The sequence below is a fragment of the Lonchura striata genome, chromosome 8, assembly GCF_046129695.1.
Source record: "Lonchura striata isolate bLonStr1 chromosome 8, bLonStr1.mat, whole genome shotgun sequence".
Taxonomy (NCBI): Eukaryota; Metazoa; Chordata; class Aves; order Passeriformes; family Estrildidae; genus Lonchura; species Lonchura striata.
The window spans coordinates 18,595,995-18,614,166 of NC_134610.1; the positions used below are offsets into that span (position 1 = coordinate 18,595,995).

Here is an 18,172-nt window from a genome sequence, read left to right on the forward strand (position 1 = left end):
GCTGTTGACATAATGGGAAAAATACTCCCTGAAAGCAATCTGTTACAGATTATTCTAGTGAAATGGTCACCTCCATACATGTCAAGTTAGAGTAGGATTTAAGATTTTTTTCTTCTCTGTGGCTTCACTCTCCTAATTAGTCATGTGTAATTTCATATTAAATGATTATTCAAGACCAGAAGTGGCAATTTATTGCTATTTTGAAACAAAAATTACTTTGGAGTTTATGATTGCATATTCTGCAGGTGGATATTTCAATGCCTCATTGCCTCTGTTCCTGTTACAGGTACATGTGACAGCATTGCAGCAATGAGTGGAATTTTAAAGAGGAAGTTTGAAGAAGTTGATGGCTCCTCACCTTGTTCCTCTGTGAGGGAATCAGATGATGACATTTCCAGCAGTGAAAGTGCTGACAGTGGTGATAGTGTCAATCCATCCACTTCTAATCATTTTACCCGTAAGTACTAACTCTCTGTACCTAAAGAATTATTCCTATTTCTCAAAATAAAATAAATTTTATGGTTAGATAAGAATGATGATTTTTAATTGAACATAACATAAACCAGTCTTTCCATGATGTTCGGTTTGTGACTTGCTCAAAAATACTTAGTAAAATACTCTTACGTTCTTTTGACTTCTTGTCTGTTAGACTGTTGTAAGTTTGAAGTCTCTTGGAAGCTCCTACCTATTTGCTATTTGAATTATGTGGCTGTTTGTTGTTAATGTTAGGAGTTATGTTCAAAATAGTTCAAGCAGGTACTGTAGGGAAAGTGCTTTAGCTCAATTTATTTTCCTTAGCTAAATGTATTGCAGCTGTCAGCTCTCTGTAATACAGTATTGGTGAGAGTTCTCTAAAAGCAATATAAGCTTTCTTTTATTTGGAACTGATGAATGTTGTGTATGGTAGACATTATTTCAATAGTTTCTATTTTACCAGAGGATATTTCTGTGCTTCGCAATGGTTTTGGGTACAAATAAGAATTTGGTCTTAGGTTAGCAAAGCTATATTTGCAGCATATATTTCTGGGAATGATGAATTTACAGTTTATGTTTGCAGTTTATGATACTTGTTTCAGGTGGTTATATGATTTATTAATAGTGAACTACATCTTCTACAAAGCAGGGCTTTGCCTCCTTCACCCCTGTTGCATTTAGATCTCCTCTATAGAGTTACTCCTTAAAAGCATGAGCCAAGGAGTAGGTGAGGCTCCTCATTGCTGCCCGTCCAGAGCGTGCTCCATGTAACCGAGTGGTGTGGATGTGCCTGGAAATCACGTTTATAGCATGTGATATGAATATTCTTCTGACTGACTTGCCTTCCAGATGCTGCTGTTTAGTTTGAGTGGGCCTTTGGGTGTGAGGGTCTGAATCCTCCCTGCTCTGGTAGGGAATGTTCATGTGCACAGGAGGGACAAACACAACTTTTGACATGGATTCACATGGAACACACTTGAGGTGCTACATGATATTTAAGATGCAGTGCTAGCTGGGGACCTATTTTATTGAAGTGCCACAAAGGAGTAAGTGACCCAGTAAACCTCTTTAGTAGTATTTAGAAATCTAAATTTAGGTTAGTATTCAGAAAATTGTCTTGGGGTCAATACCATCTGCATGCTGCTATATTAACATTTACATCTGTTGAAGAAGTTAGTTGATTATTCATCATAGACTGAAAACAGGCTTTTTACATCAAACAGCCATTCCCACCCACACAGAAGACGACAATTTTATTGTGAATACGTGTGTAGGTATTCAGTGAAAGGGAATGATTCAGGGGACAAACTTGGAAGTTGTAGTACAGGCATAGGCTTTGATTGTAGTAGACATAATAAATAATTTAGTTTAAAGGAACTTCCCTTTCTGTAAGAGAAATGACAGTATTTCAGTGTTATGATTAATGATTTATCTGAGATATTTGTGGCCAGAGTAATAAATGTTTACCTGTGTGTGCACTGACACATATAGAAATTGTACATATTGCATTTTTCTAAAAATATATTTGGGTATATCCATTGACAATATAGAAACAGAAAAAGCAAGTAGTTTGTGTGTGCATTGATAGTATTTTTTAAAAAGTATTGTCTTTAAAATAGATGCCTCAGCCAAAATTCCAAGAAATCAAATGCAGAACCCCTGTTTTACTTAATAGCTCTTGCATGATACTCACCTGAAAATTACATGCACATGGAATGTATACTAACAAAACTGATAATAATGTACATTGGAAGGTATTTGCTTCAGGCTTTAAACTCATTCATCTTCCATAGTAAAAGAAAAGAGACAAGCTTTTCTAAGTTGAATATTTGAATCTAAATATAAGGTTGAGTTCTGTGAGACTTTTTTTCAGTGAGCAGACTGAAAAGAGCCAGTGCAAAAAAAAGGCCAGCGAAATTCCTTGCCTCTGTTACATGCCTGAATACCTCCTTGATGGAGGTTATCTTCCTAAGCTGTTTCCTGACATGTTACACCATTTTCTGTTCTAGTTAGTGAGACACTGTCAGATCCTGTGCACCATCTTTTTTCTGGTCTGTTTTTATATAGGTGAATACGAAGGTGACTATAAACTCTCTTTTACTGATTGGAAAAGGGGGGAGGGTTGTGTGACCTGTAGTCAACATCACGATCTATATATTAATTCTTAAACTGAGAATTAAAAAAAAAATGCTAACGTGGTCCTCTAAGTCTTATTTTTTCTTTCTATTTGACCTGACAAAGAGATAATTCTAAATTGCTTGTACCTACCATCTCTTCAGCACTTTAGAAAGTAGGCATTTTGTATATAGAGCCATCTGGCACAGCTGATGCATCTCTGTATTTACACAACCCTTGAAATGATATGTATTGGGTCAGATAAACAGGAGCCTAGCAAGAATTCTGCTCAATTAGTCTTAAAGTCAGTTTAACCTGCCAGCTAAATGAGGCACACAGCTGCTGTGGATCATTCAGGTGGGGCAGAACTACCAGAAGATAACTTTGTTCTCAGCAATTAACCCTGTAGTGTGATGGTAGAAAACACATGACTAAGATGGCCCTAAGTGCTATTGCTTGTGACTATTACACAGAGTTTCTTTAAAAATATATCCATTTAAACAAAGACAGCAACAACAAGAAATTAATAAATCCCTGCCTAGGTTGCAGGCAACTGAGACAGTAAATAAAAATTACAGTCCATAAAGAATAGACAAATTTTAACATTAGCATTTTCTTTATAAGGTGTGTATATTTTTACATATCTGCACATTTTTAAATCTCTTAGCAAATGGTGATGGAGTGCATTCATTACTGCTGGCAGATATAATCCCTGTTGTGTATTTTACTTCCCTTTCTCAGTCCATTGAAGTAATTTCAGTTTGATTCAGCAGGTCATTAGTCATTGCAGATTTACTTTAATGGATGCCAAAGCGTATTACTAGCTAGTCCACATGTCTATCCCATTTCACAGACCTGCCTTCATATCAGAAAGAAGGATGTTCATCTTCAAGTAGCAGTGCAAGCATTGCACATAAAGTATTAGTCAGGACTTAGGCATACATGGGATACAGGGCTGGAGCACTCAAAATGCCATTGGAGCTCCTTTCAGTTGCCCTGTTCAGTTCTGGCACCCCACTGCTGTGTTTCATCTGCTCCACAGCAAGCTGAAAAACCTGGCATTGCTGTTGAGGAAGTCAGTACAGCACCTTGACCATTCCTATATTCTGTGCACTGAGGAGCACTGAGTTCCACATTCCAGCTCAGCTGTGGAGGAATATGTGCCCTGCCAGGGAAGGGTAATGAAGCTCGTGAAGGTTCTGGGACATAAATCCTATGAGGAGCAGCTGAGGGAGCTGTGGGTGTTCAGCGGAGAAAAGGAGGCTTAGGAGAGACCTTACTACTCTCTACAATTCCATGAAAGGTTGTGGCAAGGTGGGGGTCTCTTCTCACACACAAGGGGAAATGACCTCAAAGTGTGCCAGGAGATGTTTAGGTTGGATATTAGGAAAAGTTGCTTCACTGAAAGAGAAGTTAAGCATTGGAGCAGGCTGCCCAGGGAAGTGGACAAGTCGCCATCCCTGAAGTATTCAGGAAACAAGTAGACATGGCACTTCATGATGCAGTTTAAAGGGCATGATGGCATTCAGTCAAAAATTATTTTATGATCTTGGAGGTCTTTTCCAACATTAATAATTTGATTCTGTGATTCTCCCTGCTTTGGTGGGGTACCTGCCTCTAAATGCTTGGTGTTTTTTTTCTGATACAGAAGAATACACAAATTTAACTTACAGAATCACATGCAATTGAAATACCTGTGGGGACCTTGTGAATTCCTGTTTTTTTGTACTTTGGTGCTGGTAATAACTCCCTATACACATTAATTACAGATGCATCTCTTAAGAAACATAAGGAGCTGCTGCATTTCTCTGCCATTTCAGCTTCAGTGTTCTGGAGCTGACACTTCTCTTCCTCACCTGCAGAGTCACTTGAGATGGCCAGCAGCAGCAGCTTATCTGAGAAGGTGATCATCACCAACGGGAGGTGGTGCCATCACACGGTCTGGTTGATATCCTCCATCAGTTATCTCTCTATTGCCATTAACATTATCACTGTCATGAGCAAGGTTGTCCTGTGGCCGTAATCACAGGTCCCACCATTCCACTGATCAGGGTACTGTCTTCAGAGTACTTTTGGATGTACTTTGGTTCATTAAGAATGGGCAGGTCACTGAGGGCTTTGAGAAAACCCTTTGGTCTCTAAGTGCTCCTGCCATCTTTTGATTTTGCTGTTAAAGATAATGAAGAATTTGAAAACACAAATACGTCCCCATGGCAGTCCCTTCAACATGCCCTGTAAAGCACTGTTTGAATTTTGTAGAGTTGCTAACTTACCGGGATTGCCTCATCTATGTGTCCATGCATAATGTGAAAGAAAGTGTGAAATCCTTAGGAAGGTGTGGCTTCTTCTGAATTATCTTCATAGAGGGATGAAGTTTTATTTGGTGTAAACTCAATAGCACAAGACACTACCTGAGCTTTGAATTTAAGCTGCATGTTTAATTGCTGGTTAATGATAGAAATCTAAATGAGTTAGAAGTGGTGGTGATGGTTTTCTATGGGAAAACATGTGTAACTAAATTCAGGCATTCATTCCTTTTTTCATGGCATCTTGCAGTTATTCATGTTGTTAGCAACCAGGCTTGGAATTTCCTTGTTAATGAGGAATATGTTCTTATTGCTATTTGTTGACTCATGTTATGAAATGCTAACAGGTTGAGAGGTTCTTGTATTTTATTTCAAAATAAGTCAGCTCATCTGAGCATTAAAAAGCAAGAAATGCAAATAAATTCAATGAAATGTAGTGCAGTGTCTGCACAAACTCAGAATGAGAGGACAGGGTATACCATGACAGCATCTCTTCATCTGGAATAAGGAATACTGTGGTGAGAATTGTTAAAAATTGAAGAGGTGTTATAAAGCAGGCTCCCACAAGATTTTAGAATGGTTTGTGCAACTAATTATGTTTCTATATTTTTAAATAAGTTCTCTGTTATAAATTAGTGCATTTTGCACACAATACAACCAGAGAGACAGTTTTTGCATTACATAATGATTTTGCTGGCTTAGAAAACATCAAACAAAATTGTTTTGTCAGAAGATGTTAATGATAGATACATAAAATATGGTTGTAAATGCAAAGTGTCAGTCAGCTGAATGGGTAGCTGTGTTTGCATGAAATGGCCATTCACAGAAGTCACATGTAGGATGGGACAAAGGGTTGCCTGTACTCTGCTGTCATAGGAGAGCTCAGTGAATGCAATTGTTATTCATGGGTGTTCCTGCAGGGATCCCTGGTAGGATTTTCCTCCTCATGAAGCTGGGGCCAAGGTCAGGAATAATCACCTATGGAACAGCAGCTGGCATTTAGAGGACATGGTGAGACAGAGAGCACTGAAGCATCTCCACTCCTCCCCACAGGCTGATGATACTTGCAGGGTGGAGAAACGGGACTAGTATGATGTATGTCACAGAAAAGCACTCTGGAGGTAGAGGGTGCAGAGGAAGTAAACTTAAAGCTTTCACTGAAATGTTAGTGGTCAGGCTCCAGCTTCTGGTATGCATCCTAACAATTAAACATTTCTGCAGGATATCAGACAAAACAGTTAACAGTGAGGTAAAATGCTTAAAATACTGATTAAGTCCTCTCTATTCATGTCAGACTTGTCTGTGAGTTAGTAATTTTCAAAAACCTTTTCAAATATGACTTAAATCTGGCATTCCCATCCAGATCCTTCTGTGAGGTGAATGTAGGTTTGGTTTTACCCTAAAGGAAGCTACTAGAAGGATAGAGCAGTGAAGTGTTTAGGTAGGTGGTGGTGTTCCACAGCATCGTCCCTCTTCTCTCAAATTTCCACTAATTTACAACTGAGTATGCAGTTCCCTTCTAGATTTCAAGATTCAAATTTCTTCTAGAAAATACTTCTCTTGTCCTCCAAAACAAACATTTTTGTTTTGGAGGATGTATTTTATGTCACAGGATTTCCTCTTAATGAAGATTTCCAGCATGCAGGAAAAGTGTTTCATCATTCATGCTTGGTAACATGTAAATTGAGTGTATGGAGACTCTTAGAAAATACCTTTTGGAAGACAATGGGATTGGAAGAGAGGTAAGAGAAAGAATTAGAAGCAATTTCTGGATGCAACCTTTTCCTAGATTTTCTATGAGGTTTGGGAAACAAGATGGGTTTTATAAGCAGTGTTCTGACCTGGATTACCAGGAGGGATTAGACTTTGCTGTTCTGTGGTGTTAGACTTGATGAAACACTGCACGGAAAGTCATGGAGCAGGTGGAGAATGGTGCTAATCCTTCTTGCCACAATGATTTATATGACACCAAGTATGTAAAAAGCAGACAAATTGGTAGTAGAGTGTAAGAAATGCAGCATTTCTATGGCTCTAAGATAGAGCTTTAATCCAAAAGGCTGCTTCACACATGTTTTTTCCAGCCTTTTGAAATTCTCACGTGCCTAAGATACTTCTGCACTGGTGACAATGCATTGCTTTGCCCTCATTGATGCAGGAGTGTGAGTAATTTGCTGGGGAGCCATATGGTTCACATTTATTTTAATGTGTCTTTGACATCAGGAGAATAGCTGAGACAGCAGAAGAAAGTCTTTATGTCTTGGAGTTCAGCCAGAACTGAGATCATTCAAGTTTTGTAATCAAAGAACTACCAGTTTTCAGGGTAAAAAATGTTAGAAAATCATGATGAGCTTAAAATGACATTCCTATCAGGATTGTATAAAAATAGGAAGCAGATTTTGCATTTGATGGATGAATTCAGCTTCAGTGGGTGCTTTCCTTAGGTGGTGGTTTGGATTCCATTTCAGCCACCAAACACGCAGAAGGAAGTGCTGCATCTTCTGCAGGTTTCACACTGCTGGAGCTCCACTGCCCAGCTTGGAAAATGAAGATGTTGAAGGGCAAATGGACAGTGCTGCTGCATAGTGCCTTGGACATATGAGAGAGCAAGTCAGGAAAGCTTTGCTTCAGTCTGCCAGCATATTACTGCTCTTGCTTACCTATATAATACCTTATAGTTTATTCATATACAAATGAAACTTGGGTGATTCTTTTAAGCATAGGTTGGATTGCTAGTGGAAGTACTGATTTTCCCCTTCAGAAAACTGCTTTTCATGGGATTTTGGAGTTGAATGGGCCAATGATGACAAGAAATACTACGATACAAGAAATAAATTATTACCAAGATACAAGAAAGAAATGATGACTAAGTATGATAAAACCTGAATTTTTCAAATTTTCAGTAAATTTTGCTGGGTGTATATTCATGTTTTCTAACAGATCAGAACATACATATTTATTGTGTTCTTCTGCTCTATCTTGAGCTACAGTGTCCTTAGCAGTGATTCTGGCAGATTTAACATACTGTGTAAGGTACAGTGCATGCAAAATAACAAATGCCCCAGACTCTTGATAAGGTGGTAGTTCTGTTTTGGTTGGTTTGAAGCAAAGTGTTTGAATCAGTTATAGAGCACTTTGTCCCTGACACTGGAAAATATTCAACATTTCTATTCAGTATTTAATAGTATTTTTGAACTCACATCAAGGCAGCCTTCTGCTCAGAGATTTTTAGGAAGTGTAATAGAGCAAGAACACAGTGCTTTGTGGTGCTGACTGTGCTTCTTTCCATGTCCTTGGTAGCTGAAGTGGTCACAATTCTCATGTCTCCTTGCTGACATTCTAATCTGTGCTTTTGACTAATCAAATACTATCCTGTAAACTCCTGCAGCTCCTGCCAGATCTGTTCTTGTAAACAACATTTACATAAATATTAATATATTCTAACTCCTCCTGACAGTAGCATTCAGGAGATGACCATGGAGTTCTTCACAGGGCCTTAGCTCTGCCCTTCATTGAACTCTACCAAAAGATAGGCTGTGTTCCAGAAAAAGTTATCCCACATATTCTGAGGGCTCTGAATGTTTGCATATGTGTTTAATTACAGACTGTCATATAATTTGTCTGACTCAGAACTATAATGTTAATAAATAACAGCACAAACTTTAATGGCATTTACAACAAATGCATGTCAGCTCTCACATTGTCTTCATATATGTCTTCAACCTAGTGCTGAATTTACAGTGCTGGTGACGCTGAAGTTACCGTGTGTCAACATTATAATGAAGCTCATCTTAATTCTGTTGTGACAGTTTTAATCAGTGATATATCAAAAAAACCCCACAAACAAACAACTTTGATGGTTTGGCATTGACAATTCAATTACTGAAATTGATAAGAACTGTAAAAAATTGAAGACATGCATTAGTGGGTTATTTTAGACAGCCCATGACATCTGCAGTCATAACTGAGAGACTGCTGACCGAACTTTGGGGCATAAATGTATGGCAGTGCTTGAAATCCATGTTCTAAATTTTGATGCACACACATGGGAAAAAATGCACATAGTGTAAAAGTTCATTCATGGTATCTAGTTTTTATCAGAGATAAATGACCTTCTTTTTTTTTTTTTTCTTTTCCTTTCTTTCATCTGAGGTTAACTAGATCACACTCTTCTGTTTAGCTTCATTTAGCTATTAATGTTAGTGTGTAGGTTGTGAATAAAACTTAGGGGTCCTATCTCTACCATAATGAGATTGAGACTTGAAAAAACAGAAGTGCTTTTGATGCAGCATTTGTCATTCCTGCCAGTAAAGCAGCTCTGACAGGAGTTCTACAGCTAAGATCTAAACCAGGTTACTATCAACACAGACCTTGTGTCATAGATACTCAGGTTTACAGATGAAGGTTCAAAGATTTGTGTGATTCTCTAACTTGTGAGATTTACAGGTGCAATTACCTTTGATTTCTTCATTAACTGTATGTGTATATATACTTTTTTTCAAGAGCAACTTTCCTTTTTTTTTCCTTGGGTATTTTACAATAGTTTTATTTTTCATTTCATTTGTGACTGGTTCATTTATTTGGCAAAAAACCGCCTGCCTTTCAGTAGCTGCCAGTATTTATTCTGAAATAGAGGCATCATCCAGTTGAGATTTAAATCATATTGATACTGATATCAGAAATTGGGTACACCTCAGAATGGTTTAGATACCTCATTCAGCATAAAAAGGTTTGTTTTTTTTTCACATGCATTTTCTTATGTATTAGAACATATTGGCAGTGCAGGTTCTGATTTTGAGTATTTGCTTTTATGTTATATTGAAAGAGAATGTCTCAGTATGAAAATTACCCCATCATAAAAATGCTAAAAATTGGTTTTATTAAAGGTGGTTTTGTTTTGGAACTGTGGTATATATGAAGAAGAAGAAGAGCACATTAAAACCGTATTTAATATAATGTAAAATTGACACATCCCTACCAACTAGTCTGCTAATGAAATACCCTCTTCCCTCACTGAAGACTTCCTATAAATACTTTTTACAAACTCTGTTGATAGGAGATTTGCTTCAACTTGGATGAAAGTTAAATATGCCTAATGTAACAGAATTTGTCTTTTGATTTCCTTTTGTACAAGCTACACCTTCTTTTTGTAACACACTTTACTGGCAGCATATGAGTAACAGGATCTGATCTTATTTGTCTGTTTTATATTTATAATCCAGCATACCTGCGGGAGGTCTGAAGTGCCTGTTGCTTAAATAGCAAACCATATACTTTACCATACTTTTAGCAGCTCATTAGTATTTAGGAAAAATAATCCTGTTATAGTGAGCCACAAAGAGTTCTGTGATAATGTCTGTGGGATACACTGTCTGTACTTTGGATACATTGGCTTTATTTTCTAATATACTTGGTTTTCCCACAGTTTGGTAGATAATGCTGGGTGTTTTGACAGTTTTGCTTCATGTAGAAGTTTGTGGATTTACGTTGATGGTGATTAACATTAAACAACTGAACTATGTTTTACTTGTGACAATAAACCCTTTACGAAGCCAGACGTGAAGGCCACACGGGTCCCATCTCTAGAAATGGTGGAATTCTAGATTATCAGTGTACATTTTGTTGCTCTTACTACTTTTAAAGAAAGATTGCAAGCCATTCAGGAGTGGTCAGGCACCTTTCAATCATTTTACTACATGAATTCTGACAATGAGGTCTCTCATTCGTACCTACACGCACCTGCAGTTGTTGCCTATAAACTGCAAAGCAATGACTTACAAGCTGCATTCTCAATAACCTGTTGCTATTTTGCAACAAATCAAATAAATTGGACAGCTCATCTTAAAAATCAAGGAGTGTCCCTTACATTTCTCTAAGGTTTGTGTGTCTTTTTTTATTTCCTCTAAAGACATGCAGCTATTATCAGCGAGAAACAATAGATCAGTTTCATGGGAAGAAGTTGCTAAGTGTCTGTAGAACCAAAAGAAGAAGAATATTTAACAGTTAAGATCTGGGAATTTTTTTAAACAAGTTTAAACTGCATATGTTTATTTAAAAACCTGAGCACAGGTATGAGTGGAATCAGAAAAGAGTTAGAAAATACTAGATTTAATTTTTTGTCAGAATTCTACAGGTTAGACTGTGTACACACACACGTATTCAGTGGATGGCAGCAGAAAGGTGGATGAAGGTAAAGAAAAACAAGGTGGATCTCACTGCTAGTCAGGATTATTTCTCTATCAGTCATTGGTGATAATGATGGCATGAATTTTTGAGACAGTATGAAACACTAAACATACTGTTATTACAGTTTTTTCCAACATAATTCATCACAAATTAGATTATAGGATATACTAAACTTTTCTGTCAGTGTGACCCAGTGCTGTAGCGATGTGGATCTCTGCTGCCTTGTGCAGCTTTGTTGGCAGGGGTTGGAAGAGGTTCAAGTCAGTGGATCACCATCTGTATGGTGACACTGAAAGAGGTTTCTTTTGCTGGGATTTGGTTGCTTTCTTGGTAAAAGGATAAAACATTCTTATGATGTAATGGGGAAGAAAAGCTTTCCTGGCCAAGTATTTCTCTTCTGAAGTAGACAATGGTGTTCATGGTTGTAACAGCTTGTAGTAGCTTCTGGCTTTGCATATGTGATAAATATTTCTAATGTTATCTTCTCATTCTTCTCACCTTGGAATATGGTGTCTGTGTGGTCAGGTATTGTCACTTGTGCAGTTCCCTTTATCTTAGCACATCTGCTACCTGACTGCAAGTTACCATTCACACCAAAATCTGACTCTGTTGCAGCTTCTTCAATCCTGAAGAGAGAGAAGCGGAAGAGAACAAAGAATGTCCATTTTAACTGTGTTACTGTGTATTACTTCACGAGAAGGCAAGGCTTCACCAGTGTTCCCAGCCAAGGAGGAAGCACACTGGGAATGTCCACACGCCACAACAGTGTGCGCCAGTATACCCTGGGCGAGTTTGCCATGGAACAGGAGAGGCTCCACCGAGAGATGTTGAGAGAGCATCTAAGGGAGGAAAAACTCAATTCTCTAAAGTTAAAGGTAAAGCTTGTCTAAGACTTTGATCTCTGCCCTAATTTAACTGGACAATGTCAGAGCTATAGGGGCCCAAGGTGTTTGTGTGTGTTAAACAAAACAATCACCTTCTATGAACTCCATTTTCAGTTGAAATTTATGTTTTTCTGGAGTTTTCTAATTTTACTGGAGTTGCATTTTTCTTTGATTATACCAAGTGCTCTTATAGTTGCTGTGTGCTTCCAAGTGCTTTACATGGAGGTTGTTCTTTACTCCCTGTTTTCTACAGAAAGGAAAATAAAAGCAGAAAGTGGTGGGAGTTAGCCTTGAAGAAGGTGTCTGGCAGAAGTTTGGAAGTGACAGGAAGGGAATAAGTCTTCTAAGCCCAATCGTCTATTAGAGAAGGGAATAGTAACATTATTGATACAGAAAGTAAAAGAGCTTCTTTCTTGGCTAACTTGAGTGAATTTGGGAAAAAGTAAGAAGCAGTGATACTAAAATGTTTTTGTTTTCAGTATACCAATGATTGTGTATGTATTGTGTGTCTATACTATTTAACCAGAGAATGTCCATTAAAGAATAAACGTGTCAGATAAATTAACCAGCTGTGTCAGTTTAGCTAGTCAGAACAGATCCTGGCTGGTTTTCACAAGATCACAGAATTTTTAATATTGGAAGGGATTTCTGGAGATCGTCTGCTCAACAGCCGCTGCCAAGGCAGGGTTCACCTAGAGCAGGTGACGGCAGAATGTGTCCACGTGGATTTTGAATGTCTCCAGAGAGGGAGGCTCCACGTCCTCCCTGGGCAGCCTGTTCCAGTGCTCTGCCACCTTTGGAGTAAAGAAGTTCTTCCACATGTTGAAGTAGAATTTTTTGTGGTTTAGTTTATGCGCATTGCTCCTCATTGTTCTGCTGGGTACCACTGAAAAGGGTCTGACACCATGGTCTTGGCAGCCCCTTTGAGATATTCGTGTGCATTAATGAGGCTCCTTTCATTCTCCTCCAGACTCCCACAGTATCCATAACAAGAGAGATGCTTCAGAGCCCAAACCATCTTTGTGGCCCCCACTGGACCCTCTCCAGTAGCTCCTTGTCTTTCTTGAACTGTGGAGACCAGAACTGAACACAATACTCCAGATGTGGCCAAGCAGAGGGGCAGGATCACCTCCCTCAACCTGCTGGCCACACTTCCTTGATGCACCCTGGGATACCATTGGCCTTCCTGGGGCCAACTTCCCAATAAAGCTGTGCTTTTGAATACAACATAGGAGAGGAAAGAAACTCTGATTTTGAGTAAAGGAGAACAGGGAAAGGGAGTGTGTTCCTTCTGCTGCTTTAAAATTGGCGTCAGAACTTCTGGTTTTTTATGTCATGGATTGCATTGCATATATTTTTGACTCTTTCAGATGAATTCTGTAATTAAAACTGAACAATATTTAGAATTGTAACCAAGCTTCTGTGCTGTACATCTTCTTCTTTTGCGATACTACATCTCTGTTTCTATAGTCGTACAGAGCAAAGTGGCACCCTCCAAGTTTAAGAAATGCATTTAAGCATTTTTTCCATAGAATGAGCTATGAGTTCATGAGTACTTTGTCTCAGGGCCTGAGGAAGTGTGCATGATCCTCACATTTGCAATTAATTTTTTCAGTCTCCTAACTGTTTGGGTTTTCTTCATAGCTAAACAGATTCTAAAATTCATAAGGTCATGAAATTTGAACTGTCATAGAACAAACATAAAACCACTCAGGATGAAGGTGAATCAAAGAGAGATACTTGGACAGGTTGGCTAGCAGAGTGTTAGTGACTTATCACTTGATAGAAGTTACACCTGTAACATCTCACATCACAGGATTTTCAGAGCATCAAGTGTGAATTGTGCTGTGTAACTGATGACTGGCTGTAGATCCCTTGGCTGACTTCCAGGAATCAGCTCAAAGAGAGGATCCCCCAGTGGAGTGAGTAAAGAATAGTCAAGCACACAAATATTACACATTTCTTTTCTTAGATAGAAAGTAAATCAAGGAAAATCACAGATCTTATTTACCTTGAAATAATAGATGAGGCCTTTTAGCCTGTATGCACTGGAGCTTGGCTCTTCATCCTTTCCTAACCCTGCGCTTGGCTGGGATGTAACGCCTTTCTTAATTGACTTACTTCACTTCTGCCCAGTCTGTTTTGGGGACACAGACCATACTTTCTGCTTGTTTTCCAAATACATGTTTTTCCATCTTCCCAGCCACTTGTTTTGAGTGGATGATTATTAAGATTATTAAGTTTCTGCAAAATCTCTTCATAAGTATTCAGTGAATAAGGAGAGCCTTATTTGCATTCCTTATTTTCATCTGACTGTTGTTAAATCTTTTACTAGAGTGAAATATTCCTTTTCATCTGGAGCATGTATAAAGACATAGGCAATAAAAATTTTCCTGTTTTAACTAGTCCATTAACCTCAGTTGCATCCCTGATTATGTGCTTGGGTTTAAAAAAAAAAGAGAATTTCAAACATGAAAAGAAAATCCAGGACTTGGTGAATTAGTGAAAAGTCACTGTAAAGCACCAAGCATGTTTTGTTTGTTTAAGAAAACAGACCCTTTCTGATTTTTCATTACAGAGATGGAAGAGCTGCTTGGTCATTCGCATAGTCTCTAAATGAATAAAAAAGGAAATGTGGCATTCTAAGGTGACAGTGCCAGCAGTTATGTCAGCAAAACTACTATTAATTTAATTAAAATATGCTGATCAGAATTTGAATTAAAAATAACTGTACATCACAGAAAAATGAAGAAAATGAGAAAATGGAGTAGAATTAAATTTAGTCAGAGGTTTTTCTATTTGAAAACCATTATGTAAATAGAAAGTAACATTTTCAGTGTGGTTTTTCATTTCAGTTTCTCTGTGATTTTTTTTATTTTTTTGGATTCCATTAAAATATACAAATCAGTGAGTAGAAAGTATTTGCTCATGTGGAACCTGTTAAAAGATAAAAATACAGGAATATATTGAAATTGAGTTTCCGTAATATTAGGTACTGTTTATTGGTTTTGTTGCTAAAAGCAAAGGGCCAAATAAGAAACATCTCTAACTAAAAGCAGATAAAGGCTGTGAAATTATTTTCAAGTCACTTTGGCCATTTAGTACCAGCACTTTGATGTAAACACTGCTGACAAGAGCATAAACACTTATTAGGAGCAGAGTGTGAAAATTCTGGATGTAAAAGCCATCTTATCAAATAAAAGGTACAAGTAATCATTTGAGAAAGCATGAGTAAGCACAAAACATTACCTAAGAGAGTCCTTATTGCTTACTCATAATGCCTCCTGAAATTAACATTATTAGCATGAGACCAGTGATGTTAAGGCACAGTAGGTTCCCTTTGTGGGAAGTCATAAAGAATGAATTCCAACTAGGGCAAGGCAGAGGTGTCCATGCTACAGTTTTTCCTGTTTTACTGAGTGGGTCTGAATTTCACCCAAAGGCTTCACATATTCATTTGCCTTTTTTCTGTGGTTATGACATTAACCCTTATATTTATGAGGAAATTTACCCATCTACTATCAAGTTTAATTCAGATGAGCAATATTATAACAATCAAGAGAGCGTAATGTTCCCCTGAAGTTCTGGAAAATTTATTTGGTACTTTTTGATGATCTTCCTCCCTCTGTAGTTATGCAGTTACTTTTTTGAGAAATGATAGCTTTTCGTTTTATTAATTCATTTGTTCTTTGTGTGGCAAAACGGAGGAAAAAAAAAATAGAGGCGGCAACAAGGAAATCATCCTGCAAAGGAGTCAGGAGCTGAGGTGCTTTGAAATGACAAAGTGCTGGCTGGTGGCACAGGTGTGATGTTCCAGCCTGCAGGAAGCATGTGGCATTCAGCACATCACTGGAGGCCAGTCCCTAATGCTCTTCTGCTGTGGAGAAAAGTAGTCAAGATTTGCAGGAGGAGGAGGAGAAATACGTGACAGGATTGGTATGGTTCTGTAGGTGCCTTTGTGTGCTGACCAGTTACATTCACCTCATGGGTAAGAGCCCTAAAAGTTAATTTTTATTAAACAGTAATTAAAGAAAATAGTAAACTAATTGCAGGAGTAGGGATTAGGATTTTTCTCCCTCCACAGTTTTAAACTTTGATTAAATAACAATGATCTGCTTAAGGAGTGGTTTGAGCCTTTGTATATAAAACTAGAGAAGTCAGATTTCTTAGGTAGGTCATTCCCCTATTATATATTAAACAAAAAAGCAAATAAATAAAAGAAACATAAATACACTCAGTTTTACCTTGTTAATATAAAATGAAAAGATATAACCAATAATGCCGTTCTGGATTGAAGTATTCAGGCTGAGTTGTGTGTATGGTGAGGTATTAGCTTCAGGCAGCTAGTTCAGATGAATTTAATCCCTGTGTGAATTTACCTCTCTCTCTCTGTAGAATGTACAGGAAAAAGGATGACTTTTAATGTAGCTTTTCCTACCTTACTGAACTAACACATTGAAATACCTGGTGTAAATAATGTCCCCATTGTCCCAGGGCTAGGCAGACCTGTGAAATGTATAACAAAAAATGGAGTAGTACATAAAATATACCATTTTACAAACCTTTGGTGCATCATAATCAGAATCCATGTTAGTAGTATCATTGCTGTCTCAAAAGGGATATTTAAGAATTTCAGAGAGCTCAGAGACAGGAATCAATTAAGATCTCAAAAATTATCTTGTGAAACAATACAGAGAAGACTAGCTTTCAGAAAGGCATGAGATCTAGCAGCTCATGGCAAACAGTAAATTTAGGTAAATAAAGAACAGATAATTTCTTACCTTCATTGCAAACTTGGTATTAAAAATGTGTTTTTAATTAATATTCTAAAATGTGAAAGAAATACTTGCTTACCTGTGATGATTTCCTGGAACTTCCTGGCAGTTATGCAGCATTTTTACATACAGCTTTGTAGATTGATGATGCATGTCACGTATTGACATCTGTGACGTGACGTACATGTCAGCGTTGTTTAAAGACTTTGTTAATTGTTCTGTGCAACAGATGACAAAGAACGGTACGGTGGAATCTGAGGAAGCCAACACCCTGACTCTGGATGACATTTCTGATGATGATATTGATCTAGACAACACTGAAGTAGATGAGTACTTCTTTCTCCAACCCCTGCCTACAAAAAAGCGGCGGGCATTGCTGCGAGCTTCTGGCGTGAAGAAGATCGACGTGGAGGAAAAGCACGAGCTGCGAGCCATCCGCCTCTCCAGGGAGGATTGTGGCTGTGACTGCCGGGTGTTCTGTGACCCAGAAACTTGCACCTGCAGTCTTGCAGGCATAAAATGTCAGGTAAATGTCTACATTATTGTCATTATTTAATTGTCTGGGGAGGGGGAAGGCTGTGTGTCCATGCACATGTGTGTATTTTCTATTCTTGAAGTTATAACTATTGCAAAGGCAATAACACTTGTGGATGTCCAACCTATTTTTTAAGGCCCTGTTTTAGTGTTATATACTGGGCAATTACTACAATCTTCTAATCTATATTCAGTATGATTTTAGGCACATTCATGGCTTAGGGTAGTTTTTTGTTCTTATACAAATATTCTGCTCCTCATACTCCTTTTAAGCCTTTATCTAAATAGGCAAATGCAGGCAACAGAAGAATAAGTAGCCTGCAGATTTCAGAAGGGATATTACCTTTTATTTTAGAAACAATTAGCAGACACTCCAAATGTGAATTATAGTCCAAACTCCTTGGGAAACAATAAATTACATTCTGCAATACTGTCCTTTATGTAATGTGCATGATAATTAAAACCTGTGCATGATACCTTTTTACTGCCTACATGCAAATTTATCTGCTAATATAGCAGGTTTTACCTCTGCAGACTGAAGAGGTATTTCATATTGTACAGTTGCATAGTGTCAGCTGTACATGTCCCAAAATGTTCCCTAAAAGATATTTCTGCTAGTTCTGCTGAGGTGCTTGTTGTGCAGCTGAGTTTTCTTCCTGAATGCATTTTTCATCATCTCATAAATGCAAGCTAAACGTTCTCTGCTATTTTAAATAATGTAGTCTCTTTGCTGTTCCTGTTTTCATCTCCACATGTGGGGAAGATGAGCTGGATTGTGTTGTGTGGTTCTCCTGCACATATTAGATATTTAGATGTTACAGTGCAGGTGAAAGTCACAGACCTTAGGCTGTCTAATCAAACTTGCCAACACACGGATTCAGTCACATTTTCAAAAGTTTAA

At 37.9% G+C, this 18,172-nt stretch overlaps 1 protein-coding gene across 5 annotated transcripts in view; it reads left to right on the plus strand.

Moving 5' to 3' along the window:
* Positions 1-18,172, plus strand: part of CSRNP3 (cysteine and serine rich nuclear protein 3) — a 101,504-nt gene that overhangs the window by 73,303 nt on the left and 10,029 nt on the right. For all 5 annotated transcript variants that reach the window (XM_021528589.3, XM_021528588.3, XM_021528591.3 and 2 more), the window contains 3 exons: positions 287-457; positions 11,694-11,953; positions 16,967-17,263. In XM_021528589.3, the coding sequence (XP_021384264.1) occupies positions 287-457; positions 11,694-11,953; positions 16,967-17,263 (728 nt within the window). The remainder of the gene's footprint in view (positions 1-286; positions 458-11,693; positions 11,954-16,966; positions 17,264-18,172) is intronic.